At 44.0% G+C, this 18,224-nt stretch overlaps 2 protein-coding genes across 8 annotated transcripts in view; one reads left to right on the plus strand and one right to left on the minus strand.

The window, feature by feature from the left end:
* Positions 1–11,905, minus strand: part of MAEL (maelstrom spermatogenic transposon silencer) — a 49,540-nt gene extending 37,635 nt beyond the window's left edge. The window contains exon 1 of the mRNA XM_008985100.6: positions 11,849–11,905. The gene's annotated coding sequence lies outside the window, so the exon portion shown is untranslated. The remainder of the gene's footprint in view (positions 1–11,848) is intronic.
* A 477-nt stretch (positions 11,906–12,382) lies between these two features.
* Positions 12,383–18,224, plus strand: part of ILDR2 (immunoglobulin like domain containing receptor 2) — a 61,890-nt gene continuing 56,048 nt past the window's right edge. For 4 of the 7 annotated variants that reach the window (XR_004736651.3, XM_035280197.3, XM_035280200.3 and 1 more), the window contains exon 1: positions 14,684–14,934. Coding sequence is in view for 6 of the 7 variants with exons in the window: in XM_035280197.3 (XP_035136088.1) it covers positions 14,844–14,934 (91 nt within the window). In the remaining variant the exon portion in view is untranslated. Of the gene's footprint in view, positions 12,694–14,683; positions 14,935–18,224 lie in introns of those variants that run through there. The other 3 variants (XM_035280198.3, XM_054247877.2, XM_078356358.1) reach the window with 1 other exon arrangement.

Genomic DNA, 18,224 nt, shown 5'->3' on the forward strand with positions numbered 1-18,224 from the left:
TTTTTGTTTGTTTCTTGAATAAAAAGCTTTGTTCAATTCTTTTTCTTGCCTGTTTATTACGTTTCTAATTTTTCCCTTCTCTGTGTTAGCTGGAGTGATCAGTATTTTTTGCTGTAGTTTCTTTCCACTGGTTTTAAACTTATACATTCTACTTTTCTTCATTCTGTTGTTGCCCATAAATTTTAGTGTACTTATTTTAAAACATATTTTTATCACAACTTTTACAGCTAATACCTATTCATATCCCCTCTTCCGAAATAGACAAGAAGCTTAGAAAATTACTACTTCTTCCCACTCAGACTTCCATTCCACCCACCACCATCCCACTTCTGTCTCCCACCTTGGTATCATCTGGGATTTTAGTTTCACATTGCCTTTTTTATAACAACATTTAGATATGGCTGAAGTATAATAAACACAATATATCTAAAGTGTATAATTTTTTGAGTTTAGACATATGTATACACCTGTGTAACCATCACTGCCATCAAGATAATGAACATATTCATGCTCGCCTTAGCAGCACATATTCTAAATTTGAACATATCCATCCCCCAAAGTTTCCTCACTGCTCCTTTACAATGCTTGAAGTTGCCCATGGCTTACTGATGCTCTGTTCATTTTTTCCCTTCACTCTTTTTTCTCTCTTTCATTTTGCATAGTGTCAATAGCTGTCTTTGTATTTACTAATGTTTTCTTCTGTAATGCTAATCTGCATTAATCCCATCCAGTGTATTTTTCATATCGGATTATTTATTTTCATCTCTAGAAGTTAATTGGGTCTTTAAAAAAATTTAAAATCTTTAAGCATATCTCTACTTAACATCATCTATCCTTCATCTACATTTTTAAACGTGGAATACAGTTGAAACATGTAATATAATTATGATAATCATTAATTCTTGTCTACTCATTCTATTATCTGTTTCATTTCTGGGTCTATTTCTACTGATTGATGTTTCCTCTTACGGGTTTTATTGTCCTGCTTCTTTGCATGCTTGGTAATATATGATTGGATGCTGGCAATTGTAAATTTTACCCTGTTTAATACTGTATATTTTTATATTCTTTAAATATTCTTGGGCTTTGTTCTGGGACACAGTTCTGTTACTTGGAAACAGTTTGAGGCTGGTTTTCACTCTTTTTAGGCTTGCTTTTCTGCTCTGTTATTTGAGATCAGAGCAATCTTTAAAGCTAATCTTCTTCTCTACTGATATAACATCTTTTTGAGTACTGTACTTGATATTCCATGAAATTTGGAGCCAAATTCCACTTTGGCTGATGGGAATACAAACTATTTCTAGTCCTATGTGAATTCCAAGGATGGTTACTTGTAATCCTTTCAGGTTGTTCTTTCTTTGGCTCTGTATAGTTTCTTCCCACACATGCACTAATCAGTATTCAGCTCAAGTTTCAAGGGAGATCCTTACCACATCTCCAGAGCTTTCTTTTTTTTCTTTTCTTTCTTTTTTTTTCTTTTTTTTGTCATTATGCTGTTCCCTTGTTTCTGGTACTCTGCCCTGCAAACTCTACCCACTGTGGCACACCTAGATACACAACTCCATCTGCTCAACCCAGGGAGACTCCACTGGGCTCTGACTAGGTAACCCATTTTGATACTGCTTTCCGATACTCTCTCCAGGCAGCTGCCTGTGGCAATCACAGAGCTCACCTTGTTTGGTGCTGGTCTTTAAGGGATTACTCATCTCTGCTCCCTGATATCCAGTGCCTGAAAACATTGTTTCATATGTTTTGACCAGTTTATTGGGTTGGTGCAAAAGTAATTGCAGTTTTGTTTCAGGGTACTGAATCCATTAGTTTCCTGTTACTTCACCTTGGGCAAGATAGCTTTTTCATATTTTAACATTTTTAAAACCATATTTAGCTTTAACTAGTGAATTTCTATATAGATGATCAGGGAAAACCTCTGTGAGGAGCAGGTGACTTTTATAATGAGAAAGGATGGAAGGAATAGAGCTAATCATGTGAAGAATTGAAAAAATAGAGTTCTAGACAGAGGGAATAGTATGTGTAAAAGCCTCAGGTGATAAAGAATTGAGTGTCTTCAGAACAGATGGAAGACTAGTTGCTAGTGTTGCTGTACTGTATCCTGTCAGGCAGAGAATGGTGCCTGCCGAGGTTGGAGTGATCAACAGGGATCTGGGATTGACCGTGACCACTTAAGGGGTTCAATTATTGGTCTAAGTACAATCGATGTTCATTTAGGGAGTTATTTTATATTTATTTATTTAATTTATTTATTTTTGAGATGGAGTCTCGCTCTGTAGCCCAGGCTGGAGTGCAGTGGCAGGATCTTGGCTCACTGCAACCTCCGCCTCCCAGGTCCTGGTTCAAGTAATTCTCCTACCTCAGCCTCCCTAGTAGCTGGGATTACAGGTGCGAGCCACCATGCCCAGCTAATTTTTGTATTTTTTAGTAGAGACGGGGTTTCACCATGTTGGCCAGTCTGGTCTTGAACTCCTGACCTCGTGATCCACCTGCCTTGGCCTCCCAAAGTGCTGGGATTATAGGTATAAGCCATTGTGCCTGGCCCATTTATTTTTAATCGAGAGATAAAATAGTATATATTTATTGTGTACAACATGTTTTGAAATATGTATATGTTGTGGAATGGCTAAATTGAATGAACTAACATATGCAATACTTCATACACTTATACTTTTTTTGTGGTGAGAACACTTGAAGTCTACTCTATTTAAGGGTTTTAAGAAACATGTCATGTTTTCTATTTGGAGAAAGGGTTCAAAGCAGTAAGAATGGGTATGGTGAGACCAGTTAGGAAGCTCCTTCAGGAGTCCATGTGAGTGATGATGGCAACCTCGAACAGAAAAGAAATGCTGTGCTGAAATTTTATTTTAGGAAAAATAGAACTAGCTTATGGATTGGTTGTGGGAGTAAGAAAAAAGGAGGAGTCCTAGGATTTTGGCTTCAGTAACCCACTGGCAAACAGTGCTTTTACTAAAATAGGGAGGACTTTGGGGCAGAGGGAGCCAGTGCTAATACCAAGTGCTAATGCCAAGGTCCAAAGCCAAAGCTGCCAACTCCCAATAATTTATACTATCTGCTCCTCTCCTTTTTTTTTTTTCTTTTTTGAGACAGAGTTTCGCTCTTGTTACCCAGGCTGGAGTGCAATGGCGCGATCTCGGCTCACCACAACCTCCACCTCCTGGGTTCAGGCAATTCTCCTGCCTCAGCCTCCTGAGTAGGTGGGATTACAGGCACGCGCCACCGTGCCCAGCTAATTTTTTGTACTTTTAGTAGAGATGGGGTTTCACCATGTCAACCAGGATGTTCTCGATCTCTTGACCTCGTGATCCACCTGCCTTGGCCTCCCAAAGTACTGGGATTACAGGCTTGAGCCAACGCGCCCGGCCTCCTTTTTTTTTTTCTTTTGAGACAGAATCTCACTCTGTCACCCAGGCTGGAGTGCAGGGGCGTAATCACAACTAACCACAGCCTCAGTCCTGTGGGCTCAAGTGATCCTCCCACCTCAGTCTCTCGAGTAGCTGGGACTACAGGTGTGTGCCACCATGCCCAGCTAATTTTTGTAAAGACTGGGTTTCACCATGTTGCCCAGTCTGGTTTCAAACTTCTGGGCTCAAGTGATCTGCCTGCCTCAGCCTCCCAAAGTACTGGGATTACAGGTGTGAGCCACTGCTCCTCTCCTTCTTTGATAAAATTGATTTTTGTTGTTGTTGTTGTTGTTGAGTCAGTCTTGCTCTGTCGCCCAGACTGGAGTGCAATGGCATAATCTTACCTCACTGTGACTTCTGTCTCCCAGGTTCAAGTGATTCTCCTGCCTCAGCCTCCCAAGTAGCTAGGATTACAGATGCACACTACCACATCTGGCTAATTTTTGTATTTTTAGTAGAGATTGGGTTTCACCATGTTGGTCGGGCTGGTCTCAAACTCCTGACTTTGTGATCTGCCCGCCTAAGCCTCCCAAAGTGCTGGGATTACAGGCATGAGCCACCGTGCCCAGTCTGATAAAACTGATCTTTTTTCCATTTTACTTAAGTCCTATATAAACAGAATGGCTTTCTCCACTTTCCAAACAGATTGATTTTTTTTCTATTCAGAAATTCTAAAGGGGGGCAGGTTTGGGTTGAAGTATGTGGAGGGGGTGGATGAAGAGTTCTATTACGGACATGTTCATTTTGAGATGCCTACTATATATTCAAGTAGAGAGGTCAAGTAGGTAACTGACCACGTAAGTCTGGAGCTCTGGGCTTGAGAAAGAATTCAGAAGTAAGCCACATAAAGATGTATTTAAATTCATGAACTAGATGAGATCACTAAGGAGAGAGCGAAGAGAGAGAGAAAAAGGATCCAGGATGGAGTCCTGAGGAACTGTAGCATTTACAAGCCAGAGAAGGAAGACCCAGTAAAGATGACTGAGAAGAACATGTGAAAAAGTAGGAAGAAAGGCAGAAAAACCAAGACAGGGGAGTGATTTCAGTAGCAAGTTGTTCATTTATTCAATAGATATTTATTAAGAACCTACTATACCAGTCACTATTTTAAGCACAAGAATGGATTGAATAGAACAAAGCTTATAATAGAAAAAAAAGGCAATAGAGAAATAAACTATTACGTATATAACAAGATGTCAGATATCTTATTGGATGATAAGTCCAATGAAGAAAAACAATGCAAGATATGGGACTAGCAACAGATAGAGGGTACATTTTTAGGGTGGTTAGTAAAGGTCCTATATAAGGAAATGAAATTTGAGCAAAGACTGGAAGGAAATGAGCAAGCAAACCATCAAGATATCTGCGGAAGAGCATTCCAGGCAGAAAGAATAACAAGTGCAAAGGCTCTGAGGTGGGAGCACATCAGATATGGTTGAGGAACAGCAAAATCAGTCATGTAGCTGGAGTAAAGTGAGTGAGGGGGAAAGTAGAGAGAATATTAGAGAGTGAGCTAGGGCCAGGTCATATAGGATTTACAAGGCCACCATAAAGACTTTAGATTTTTGTCTAAATGGAGGAAAACTTGGAGGTTTGGGTGACTATTATTTCTTTTTCTTAAATGAAGTATGAGGTGTGATTATCAGCCAGGTAAGTCTTATGCAAACCACTGTAGAGCACCACAAGTGTTCTTGGAAAATGTGGCTGAGTTTTTGTGATGGTAATTTAAGTGAAGGCCCAACACTATTCAGTGTGCATCTTCCTTCCTGTGCTAATAATAATAATAGTAGTAATAATAGGTGACATTCATTGCAAGCTACATCCGGCTCTCTGCTAAACACTCCACAAGGGTTATCTCGTCTCCCTTTCACAACAACCCTATGAAACAGATTCCATGATTATCCCCATATTGCAGGAAAGGAAACTGAGGCTGAGAGTGATGAAGTGACTTCCTCATGCCACACAGCCTTTGAGTGACTCTGACATCTGTGAGATCCCTGCTTAACACTCATTCCAATCTGTTTGTCTTAGATGTTCAAGGTTGTTTATTACCTGATGCTTTGCCAAAGTTAAGAGAGAAATTTCTGAGTACCATCTCGACATTGTCTGAATGTGTTCTCAGATTCATTAGTGACTTATCCTGATGTCTGGTTGATTTCTCCTGCTTGCAATATACATGTGAATTCTACCTCTTGTGACTCCTTGTAATGCCTCTCTCAATTGATGTTTGTGTTCTCTTTGTGCTGCCCCTTGTTAGGTGCTTGTTACTTCTTGGGATCTTGTAATGAGCTCTCCCATGGAAGAGACCTCTATCTCTCTCTGTCAATTCATCCTACACCCTGTGGCCACAATACCTTTGCCGAGACACAGGTCTGATCTTGTTCTACTTAGAAAGAAATTCGCATGGATGGTACATTGCCTGTGGAATCATGTCCAGATCTGGTACCCTGGTTTCCCTTGTTGAACCTCAGCCTAGCTTTCCAGCCTTATTGCTGACTGTGCCTTTTGTAAACCCATGCTCTGGGTAGAAGTTCCTATTCTTACCTCTGCCTGTTGCTTGTACATCTGTACTACCTTCTGCTTACTCTCTGCCACTAGAAATTCTGTCCAGATGATGTTTAAAGCTTAGCTCTGGGGTCAGCTTTTAATTAAGATATCTCTGACCAGCACTACTAATAATTGGCCCCCCACTTCATTTTCCTACCAAACTCGTACATGTCCTAACACAGGCGCTGTCATACTATCATACTTAAAGACCACATATTTGCCTCCCTCCCTCCTTCTCTACACACCTGGTGACAACTCAAATGTAAGCTCTTTGACATAAGGGGCTGTGACTCATTCATCTTTGAATTCGTATTCATTTTTAATTTCTAGATAGCATAGTGTCTAGAATATAGTAAGCATTCAATAAATGTGTGTGGAATAAATGAATGAATTCAGGGAAGAGAAAAGGAGAGAAGATGAGGAAGAGGGAAGATGAATACACTAGGGGCAGTTTGTAATTAATTAGACAAATACATAATGATCATCGTATGTATAAGGCATCTACTTAGAATTGGGGAAGGGGTACAGAATTAACACTTCTAGGAGACATCCTCACCCTGCTACTTCAACACAAAGGTTAAGGCTGCTGTTTTCTAACCCTGGTCTTTAAAGCCCACATGCCCCTTCTCTTGCTTGAGCCATTATTTTCATGGTGCTCAATCTTCTGGCCTTCTTATTGTAGCTCTCTTCCCTGCCCATTTTCTGGGGGTGAGGTCATCGGATGACATATTTGTTCTGGCTCATTTCCCTCTCTTGGGTTCTGTTTTTGACCTTTGCCAGGGACTAAGGAGGCCTCTAGGAGAATGCATAGGGCTGGGCTCTGAGAAACAATCTTCTGGCTAAATTACCAAGACCCAGAGCCTAAGGCAGCTTCATTTTATAATCTATAGGCAGCCAGTTCCCCTTTCTTCCTGTAGCCTTTGGGCTGTAGGAAGCTGCTTGACCACTGGAATAAGAATTGCTCTGCTGCTCATCTTGGAGGCTGTCAATGCTGTTCTGGTCTCCAAAGGATGCTAACAATGAAATAAAAACAGAAACAAAAGCAAAAACTGGAGGCAGGGCTCCTAAAAGAGCATTGACCTTCATCTCTGGCTGTGTAACTTACAAAGAAATTATAGGTTGAACTGTCAGTCAGTAAAAGCTCCCAAGGCTCAACTGCTTATAATTAACTTGATTAACTGCTCACAATTGAGACATAATGAGAGCAGGTGTACATTTGGGGGCTTTGTATCTGGCTAAAGATACAGGCCCGACAAAACACCTGTCACTTCTTCTTGCTTCTTTCCTTTCTCCAGGGATATCCTAGAGACTGGAGAACAAATTGACAATGAGTAAATTTTGGCATGGGCACAGCTTTTGTGCAGCACCTTTTCCTATATTATAGAAATATTACAGGGTATAGAAAGTTATAGGCTGGGCACAATGGGTCACACTTATAATCCCAGCACTTTGGGAGGCTGAGGTGGGAAGATCACTTGAGCCCAGGAGTTTGATACCAAACTGGGCAACTTAGCAAGATGCAGTCTCTCAAAAAAAAAAAATTAAAAATTTGCTGGGCATGGTGGTGTGCACAAGCTGAGGCAGGAGGATAGCATTGAGCCTAGGAGTTCAAGGTTGCAGGGAGCTATGATGGCACCACTCAGTCTAGTCTGGGTGACAGAGTCAGACCCTGTGTCTAAAAGAAAGGAAGAAAATTATAAAGAAAAAAAATAAAGGAATGATGATCTTCCCAGAGATAATCATTGTTACTGATTTGTTTTCTTTGTCCCTTTTAAATGTATTTTTTCATATTTGATACCAAGCTTAAATATACCTTTATGTTCTTTTTTCTGCACATTATACTTGAATGGACCTTTTAAGGGAAAACATTGGTAGAGAGCTAATTCAGGAAAGGTGTGCCCCGCTGTTGAGCAGGATCTAGCCTTAGAAAGGGGCACACAAAACATCACCTAATTCAGCATCCAGCACCACCAGCCCAAGACTGGATCGAATCTGCTGGAAGTACATGGAATTTTCAACACATTCTCCCAACCTTTTACTTATTATATACTTTCCACTGTTCTTGGCAGTTCAGATTTCGTTTTTCTTTCTTTCTTTCTTTCTTTTTTTTGGCATAATGCATCTGTTTATTTGCATTTCTTTTCTTTAAAGCATCTTCTTAATGAAACAACTTATTCCTCAACCTGAAAGGACTTCAAGATTGAAAATGTTTCCAGTTTTCAGTACAGGGTTCCTAGAGTCTCCAGTTTTTTTTTTTAGTTCCTTGGTTTAATTTAGGTTTTTAACTTATAACACATTGAGGGTGGTTTTGAAGGTATGGAGAATGGGGAAGATAACAAACCTAAAAGGTAGCAAGAGAAAAAATAGATGGACCAAACTTACACGAGAAAAATGGTATGTGTTTCAGAGTCATACTTTATATATTCCTCTTGAAATGCAGGATCAGAGAGAAGTAGAAATATGATTTCATCTGTGTGCTTTAAACAGACTTACGTTAAGCGGTATTCATGTGCATGCATGCTTGTGTGTCTGCAATGAAATCATGTTTTAAAGACGATTCAGCTACATTATATTTATAACTATGTGGTTGCTACCAGCTACCAGCATGTCTCCTTGCAGTGGTTCACTTCTCTTTTCTCTGTGTCCTAATTCTGTTCTAAAGTGTGGAGTTTTGCTGAAGCAGCCTGTTAGTCCCCTCACCACACACATACAATCCCAGCTGTGGCTTCCTGGGAAACTTGTTCTGGTCCCATACAGGTCCTTGTTCTGACACATTTGTCTTGTTGCAGTAGAAACCTTCAAGTATTGCAGATCCAGACCCCCTCCTTGGCTGTGATGAATCAATCTCTCTATTTGGGCTCTTGTCCTATCAGGCCAGAATAAATGGACAACCAGAGCTTAACTAGATCCAAGGCTCATTAGAAAACATCAGCTCAACAGCTTCCCAGGAGAACAAAAAGATAGTTAGGTACTGCTTCTTAAACATTAATGTGCATCAGAAGCACCTGGAGAAGGTGGTTAAACTGCAGATTTATGGGCTCCACCTGGAGTTTCTGATCTCATTATTTTTAGTAGAGCCTGGGAGTCTGTTTAAGCAAACACAGATTCTGTGATCTGATGATTCTGATACTGGAAGTTCAGAAACCACATTGGGACTCTGGGTGCCATATCCCATTACCAACCACCAATGTGGCAAAACAATACCATTTTCCCATCCTCTTTCCACCTCCATCCCTTAGGCTACATGTTTTGAATCATTAGGTGTACTTCAAAATTTTATATTAACACTTCATCACCTTGGTAATAACATGTGCAAGGTGGAGGGGCACACACTGTGATTCACTCCAGTTTAGCATCCCTTTCAGGATAGCCTGGGCTCCACTCATCAGGAAGATTCAGGATTCACCATGTGTACTTCTCTGGCTATAAAGCAGACATGCAGGGCACTACATGGAAAACACATTTCTGGGATGATGGACAAGGCACCCGCATTCTATGATTCATTGTGGCATAAACTCTGCAAGTCTCCTGATTCCTTGTGCAACTACACAAAGACACCTCCTCTGAGCAGACATGAGTTCACCTCTGTGGGCATTCATGTTCCACTTCATATACACATCCAGGCTCCCTTCACTCAGTTCATCTCCTACTTTCACATGTATAAACTTGCTCATATATCCAAGTTTTGCATAAAATGCCATTTGTTTTGAGACAGGGTGTCACTCTGTCACCCAGGCTGGAGTCCAGTAATGTGGTCACAGCTCACTGCACCCTCAACCTCCCAGATTGAAGTGATCCTCTCACCTCAGCCTCCTGAGTAGCTAAGACTACAGGAATGCACAACCACATCTGGCTAATTTTTGTATTTTTGTAAAGATTGGGTTTCACCATGTTACTCAGGCTGGTCAAACTCCTAAGCTCAAACGATCCGCCCACCTCAACCTCCCAAAATGCTGAGATTACAGGTGTGAGCCATTGCACCTGGCTAAAATGGCTGTTACATGTGCTTAGATAATAAACACTATTCAAGTTGTTTTGTGCACTGTGTGTGGCACACACTCGTACATGCAATAAATGGCAGAGCATAATACAAACATATCATCATCTCAACCTTCTGGTGTAGATGTTCTTTTTCTTTCCCTTTTTTTTTGAGACAGAGTCTTGCTCTTTTGCCAGGCTGGAGTGTAGTAGCACAATCTCAGCTCACTGCAACCTCCACCTCCTGGATTCAAGTGATTCTCCTGCCTCAGCCTCCTGAGTAGCTGGGATTACAGGTGCATGCCACCACACCCAGCTAATTTTTGTGTTTTTAGTAGAGAAAGGGTTTCACCATGTTGGCCAGGCTGGTCTTGAACTCCTGATCTCCTGGCCTCCCAAAGTGCTGGGATTACAGGCGTGAGCCACCGCACCCGGCCCATGCACCATGTGTTCTTTTTATGGTGCAAAACGTATATGCTTTAGAGTCAGATTCAAATCCTAGCTCTGCCACTTACTAGCTACCTGATCTTAGAGAAATTAAATGCTCTGGGCCTAAGTTCTCTCTTTAGGGTTATATGAGAAGGCTTGTAAAACATGTGGATCTTTGCCTAGAACCTAATAGGAAACCCACAAATGTTAGGTGCCTCCTATGTTTTTATTCTTCTATATATGAAAGGAAATGGTCCTCAGATTTCTCTCATGCAGTACATAGCATGAAAAATCATCCAAAATAAATAAAGAGTTTATGAAAGGATATTGGGCCGTTCAAAGAACTGCCAGGAAAGCAAAGAGCCAAGTGTAGAAGAGAGGCTGGAACCCAGAGAGCCTACCAGACCACAGTCAAAATCACACCTTGGAGCATCCTGGTGGCTTAACCTCTGCCACAGCTGACTGTGTATACTGGATGCTGCTGCTGCCTCGGTGACAAAATCACTTCTCCACTGTCCTTCTTCCCTATGTCCACCACTTGCTCCAGAATAAAAAAGCTCTGAGGGAGAGGTCAGCCTGGCCATGCCAGCGGCCCAGGTCGGCACTCCAGCTGGGATAGTCAGGGGGGTGGCTCTAGACTTTCTGGCTTCTGCAGTTGGAATTCCTCAAAATAAGAAGGGAATTCAAATGTCAAGCAGCCATAAAAGACGGCTGTCCAGGGTCTACTCTTACCATTTCTCACATGTTCACATATCCTCCCTGCCTGCATACACATTCACTCTTAGGTGTAGTCTTGTCTGTTCCAGGAACTACCCTCCAGCCTGGCATTACTCTGTTTTCAGATGCCACTTGAGACCTTTCTGCTTTGTCTCTTTGCCCAGAATGCCCCCGCCTGCTCCCTTTCCACCAGGGACCCTTGAATGGCGCATATCTTGCCCTTTCTGCAAATGCCAACTTAGATGTTACCTCTACTTTATCGTGGTGCCCCCTCCCCACCCAGGACTAACTCCTTCCTCTATGTTTCCAGGGCACTTTCTCTGTCTCCATTATTGCAGTTGCCCCGTTTTCCTACCAATAAGTATCATGTCTTCAATGGGCTGACCTTCCTCCCTTTCCTGGACCTAAGATGAGACTCCTAAGGACAGGAAGTCTATCTCATCCCACTTTGTAGCCTTGGTTCTTAGCACCTAGAAGAGGCTTCACATATATTTCTTATGCAAATCATACATTTCTCAGTTCTCTCTCAGCACATGAATTTTGAGACCCAAGACAAATCCGTCTGAAAATTAGGCCTAATCCATGTGGATGCGTGCTGCAAACTATAAAGCGTTGGATGGAATTAAGCTGTCATAATTATTTATCTCATTCTGGTTTTACATATTTTCTGTTAAAGGGCTGAATGCCCTTATTCTACCTCATATTTTAACGGGAAAAAGTAATGACGTGAGATTCCCGCCTACCTTTTTCAATTCTGCAGAGCCTCCTGCCTGGTTCCTTGCACTGTCAAAAAGGAAACCAGACGGAGGGGCAGGGGGACCGCAGAAGCGAACGGTCTAGCCCAGAGTACCTGCTAGTTAAGTCCCGCAAGAAGTTAACGCCAAGTCCCCGCCGTCCCCCACCCTCGCCGCTGTCGCTCTCTCCCGATTCAGGTTGGCTCTGGCGGCCCGCAGACACAGGCACCCCTTGCTCCGAGTCCCCAACGCGCCTTCTCGCCCGGGTTCCCGAGCGCGGGCGTCCCTGGGAGAAGCCGCGATGGTCGCTCCCCGCACAGCGCGGCCCGCGGGGCGGCCTCTCCCGCGCCTCTCGCTGGCTGCCCCCCTGCGGCCCCCTCTCCCCGCGTGGCCTCGGTCACTCCGCGCTGACCTCCGGGGCGCCGGGGACCGGCACGTGACCGAGAAACTTTGGCAGCCTGGGCAGCGGGCGGCGGGGCGGCGAGGCGGAGGCGCGGGAGGCGGCGCGGCGGCCGAGCTCCCCCGCGCGGCGGGCTCTGCGGCGGAGAGACGCTCGCCCCGCGCCGCGCTGCCTGGGCGTGCGGAGGCGCCGCCGAGCGCCGCGCGGACCCCGGAAGCCCGCGGCAGCGCGCGCTCCGCCGGCAGCGAGATCCAGTCCCCGGCCCCGCCTGCGCGCCCGGCCCGGCGGGCGCTGCGCCCAGGGACGCCCGGTGCCCGCCGCTGCGCTGCCGCGGGGTGACAGCGATCCTTCTGTTCCAGCCGTTTCCCACTTTCCTCACTCCGTAATCCGGATGGGAAGTTGGGGAAGATGGACAGGGTCTTGCTGAGGTGGATTGTTCTTTTCTGTCTAACAGGTAAGAGTCGTTTTCTACAGAAACCAAGAACTTTGTATATGCCTGTAGTGCTTCTGTTCTCACCCCACCCCCATTTTCCTCCTTACTGACCATGTTTAAAGCTGCTTATCAGTCTGGCGGAAAGTGGGGGAGGGGGCTGTGTGTGTGTGTGTGTGTGTGTGTGTGTATGTGTGTGTGTGTATGATGGGGGCGGCAGGGGAGAAGCCCAATGACAAGTGAGACGCATCTAGATGCAGGTGTTTGACTCATTGGCGTTGAGGTTGTTCTTTCGAATGTGCATTTCCCCTTCATGAAACGGTTTTTCGGTCTTATCCTGAGTTGTAATGCTGTGAGTCCTGGGAAGAGCCTGGCTGGAATAAAAGAAGCTCAGAGGGAGCTGATGAATTAAGTGAACTGGTTTTCTGGAGGTGGTGGCTGGAGGACTGTCTCCTTAATTTCTTCCCTAGAGAAGGGGGGGGGGGATCCGGGGCATTCTCTCTGTGGCTCTCTGGAGGGTGCAAGGAACTGGAGGTTGGGAAGGAGAAGGTTGTGGACTTTACGGCCTTCTCTCTCTCACTTGGTATCACTTGGGGAGTGGTCCCACACGATAATTAGAAAGCAGAAAAGCCTTTCTAATAGGTGCACTCCCCGCTACCTAAAAGATAATTTGCAGAGAGATTGAGAGGCATTGGACTTCTCCCCAGCACCAGAATCACTGGTCTAGCTGGGTCTTCTGTGTCCTCCCTCCTTTTCGGTGAACTTTCTTCCCATTCTCCTGGGGTCAGGAGATGCTCTTGTTCTTAACCCATTTCCCCACAGGTGGATTCTGATTCCTTGTGGTTAAGGAATATGAGGCCTTGGAGTGGCCAGCCCGGAGAGATTCTCAAAGCAGCTGAAGGGAGTGGGATGGGAGTGAAAAAGGTCTGGATAGCTTGGACTGGGTCAGAGGCAACCATTCAAATCAAGGTGGAGGCAGAATGATGGAAGAAACGGAACAGGGGGTCAGAAGGGTGAGGACGGGATTGAGTGGAAAGCAGGAGAGAAAAGGGAAAATAGCACCACATGAGAAGTTTGTCTCCTCTAGGGTCACCAACCAGATGATCTGGACGAAATCAAGGCACTAGGCAAAGGGGAACAAGCTTAAAATAGCTAAAACAAATCATGGAAAATACATGCTAAAATACATTTAGCAAGAAAAGGCAAATACCCCATTTCCCTTAGCTTCAGAATAAGATTCTTGATTGCTTAAATATTTTTCCCATTTCAAATGAAATGCCGCTAATATTGCCCTGGCCCTACTGCTGGGTTTAGGCTGGGGGAGGCACCCTCAGCAGAGTTAGCCTCTTCTTTTGGCTGCTTTGAGTTCATCCCTCCCACACTATTCAAATATGAATCATCTCTAATTTCAGGGTTTGGCTGATCCATGCCTCCCAGCTCCCCTGGCCTCCCAGCGCCTTCCACTCCCACCGTCCCTGATTCTTCACATCCTTAACCTGCCTCTATTCTCGGACACTTAGTCCTTGAGCCTGTATCACCACCTCCCTGAAGTCAGCCAGGCATCTGGGGAGGGGTCCCTGAGTTAGAGGTGCTCTTATAGACACCCTGGGGTCTGCCTAAAATAAGTACTCTGGGGGTTTGCAGGGAGTGAGAGAAGAAGGGAAACAGCTCTCTTCAGATGGCTCACAGCTTTTTATGAAATGGAATCATGTCACTGGAGGGGACCACAGGAACTGTAGTTCAGCGATCTCAGTTTATAGAGATGGAGTCCTAGAGAGGCAGTATGCACATAGCAGGATCATGATTGATTAAGGACTAGATCCCAGTTCTCCCAAACCCAAGGCCAGTCTCATTCGCCCTCTCCCAAGCTGCCTCTCTGGGCTTTTTGCTGGAGGGCTTTGTGTTTTATTTTTGTTTTGAGGGAAGTGATGCTTTGTCTGTGCCTTCTGCCACCTGCACCTGGTTCTGCTTGGAATCAGGCAACAGGTTAGTTATCAGGGCCAGCTCAGCTGTCAGATGGCTGGGGATTCTTTGCTCTGAAAGGGAGACGGACTCCTGGGATCCCATTGATCATCCTCTGCTCCCAGCTCCTGCTTTCCCCTCATCCTGTCACTGCTGTCAGAGGTGTGGACAGACAAGCTGCCTCTCAGCCTGAGCAAGTAGAGGAGCAAACAATGGCGGCTGGGGAGGGGAGGGAGGAGACAGAAGCAGACAAGGAGGAGATGAATTCAGACTCATTCTTCACAGAGAACCATGAGAGGAAAGGTGAGAAATTTTAGTCCAGCCCAATCAATGAATTCTCTCTTGAGGGGGTGGTAGAAAGGAAGGGAGACAGGGAAGGACAGATTAAAAAATGAGACAGAGAACCAGGAAAAAAAAAATCCACATTTATTCTCCTTCTCCCTCCCTTTCTCTCCCCACCGTCTCTCTCCCCTCCCTCTCTATTTTTCCTCCCCTCCCCTCTCCTCCTGTTTCTCTTTTTTAATACAGGCTGAGCAATTTCTAATCAACACTTCAGTATATTTTTCCTCCAGCCTCTAGCAGCTCCTTCCTTGTCTTTTATTACTAAAATTCCGTATTTCTTCCTGTTATATATTTAGCCTCATGGTTTCTTATTGCCATTGTGATGTTGCTTCCCATAATATATTGGTTTTGTTATTGTTGCTGTTGTTGTTGTTTTGAAAAAAACAAAATGCTTACCAGCTGCTATTTTAGCAACAGGTGCCATCTAGCAATAAGACTTGAAGGAGGGTTCACTCTGTCTTTGTTCCTGAATATGGGTGGTGTTTCATCCTTTTTTGGCAGCAGAGGCTGTGAGAAACGCTGGAGCTGTGTCGACACTCTGGGAACCCACTCCCGGAGCAAGTGATATGTTTTCCTGGAGGCTCCTTTGCTATCTCTGTGATAAGGATTGTGTGTGATGGATTCGCATTTCTTTTTTTTCCTTTTCTTTTTTTTTTGAGACACCCAAGCCAGAGTGCAGTGGCACCATCTCAGCTCACTGCAACCTCTGCCTTTCAGGTTCGAGCAATTCTTGTGCCTCAGCCTCCCAAGTAGCTGGAAATACAGGCATGCGTCACTACACCCAGCTAATTTTTGTATTTTTAGTAGAGATCGGGGTTACCATGTTGGCCAAGTAGGTCTCAAACTCCCAACCCCAGGTGATATGCCCACTTTGGCCTTCTGAAGTACTGGGATTACAAGTGTGAGCCACCATGCCTGGCCCTGGATTAGCATTTCTTTTGGTTTCACTTATTTGTCTATTCTACAAGCACATATTAAATTCTTGTGATTTCTAAGTATTATAATAAGTGCTGAGAATAAGGCACTAAAAGACATCGTCCTTGTCCTCAAAGTGTTGTCAATCTAGTCAGTGATTCCAATAAGTTTTCAGCCAGTTGCAGTTGTTCATGCCTGTGATCCCAGCACTTTGGGAAGCTGAAGCAGGTGGACCTCTTGAGCCCAGGAGTTTAAGACCAGCCTGGTGAAACCTCATCTCTACCAAAAAAAAAATACAAAAAAAATTAACCAGGAACGGTGGCTTGTGCCTGTAGTCCCAGTTACCCAGGGAGCTGAGTGGGAGGACTGCTTGAGCCCAGGAAATAGAGGCTGCAGTGAGCTGAGACTGTGCCACTGTACTCCAGCCTTGGTGACAGAGTGAGACCCTGTCTCAAAACAAAAACCAAAAACCAAGTTTTCCAGTCATTTTGTTAGGGAGGTTGAAGGTCCTTTGATGAGAGCCACACCCCTGCTGTGAGAGCATGGAGGAAGCACACACAATCTGAACCAGGAGTGGTGCAGCAGCTCTGAAACAAATTCCCAGAAAAGGTGATAGCTAAGACATTTGTTCATGAATAGTCAGTGAGTGAGTTACTCCTGTGTCCCAGACATTGTGCTGGGGTTAATAAGATGAGTAAGTCACAGCTCTTGCCTTTAAGGCACTCAGTCTGGTGGTGGAGACACCAGTTATGGAGTAGCATTGTGCAAAAGCAATGATAAAGATGTGCACGATGGAGTGCCTTGAATCCGCCCCAGCCGCTTCCCTGCAGTGGGAAGGGAGGTATCAGGGAGTGATCATTACTTGGTCTGGTTTCATTGTCAGGTGGACACCTGGTGACTGTGAAGAATAGGCTTGGATTTAGAGAGTTAAAATGTTATTAGCCCTGGAGAAAGAAGAATCACTTTTAGAGACTGCTGACACCTCAGCTTTTGTTATCTCCTTTCCTGTCCTCCATACCTTCCAATTTCTCTTCCTCCTCTGTTCTACTTTTCTATGTGGAACTTACCTTGTTCATCTTCTTTCGTCACTTTAGCACAGCTCTCCCAACTCATCCCCTAGCCTGGATGCTTCTCTCTGGACTAGGAGAGGGAAGTTGTTTCAGTATCCTCATCACTCCTTATGTTTTACACATATGAGTCTTCTAGGTGGCTAGTTTATATGGACTTGAGTATCAGTATGAGTGGTCTTAGTGCAAGTACCTAGTGCTTAGTCCAGTGTGCGTAGTATTAGTACCAGGACACAGTGGAAAGAGCCTTGACCTGGGAGCTGGGGTTTAGGTTCTAGTCCTAGCACCTCCATATAACCATGGGTTTGGATCTTAGTCTTAAATATTGAGCAAGTTCAGCTCTAAGAATCTAGGGTTCTGAAATTTTCCCCCTTAAAATTTGATAAGTTGTAAATGAAAGCTAGAGTGACAGGTACGCTATTCCTTTTATAATTCACACAGGAGGAGCCATCAGGGAGACCCAGTTCCTTTTTTTCATACTTTCCCAGACCATTAATGATTAGAATGAAAAACACCAGCTAGAAAGGAAGAGCTCTTGCTAGAATTTTCAGAAGAACAAATGGTGTAGAATCCAGTACTTGCTGGACAGGATAGGTTCTATTCTGAACAATTAAATGTGCTGATATTGGGAAGTGGTAATGTGAGTCAAGTACTTTGGACCATATAGGATGAATCTTGCTCCAACCTACCTGGTCCTAGAATGTCCCTTCTAGTCCCAAATTTTTGTTCTAGGACTCTTTCACCTCTTCACCCCTTCCAACTATTTTAACTCTTATGCCTTCTTTTTCCCAGTCAGGAGTATAAAGAAATGTGTGATGTTGTTGTTGTTGTTCTCACTTATTTAAATGCTATGATGCTTTTCTATGTGTTAAATGTCTTTCACATACATCATCCCATTTGATCTTGCTAAGTAAGTAAGGTTGGTATTACCTACCTATACTTAAGAAGACCAAGGCTCAGAGGAAATAAATGATTTGTCCAAGCCCGTGATATCATACTGGTTAAAAGAATAAGAAATAATGTCACTGCCTTAATATGAGTTGGTTGTTTTAAGTACTTGAATTCAGGAAAACATTCTTTTCTGGTTAAGGTAGATCAAACTATAACTTCTGATTTAGGTGAACATACATGGTGTCTATTATGGGGCATTGGACATTGAGCGTTCATAGAAAAGCGTGGAGTTCATAGAAAAGTGAGTAAGAATGGCAGTTAGTTTTTCATAATGAAATCCTCAGATCTAGTGGGAAAGGAGTGAATGAAGAGTACTCC

This window comes from Callithrix jacchus, chromosome 18 (genome assembly GCF_049354715.1).
Source record: "Callithrix jacchus isolate 240 chromosome 18, calJac240_pri, whole genome shotgun sequence".
In the NCBI taxonomy this organism is placed as follows: domain Eukaryota; kingdom Metazoa; phylum Chordata; class Mammalia; order Primates; family Cebidae; genus Callithrix; species Callithrix jacchus.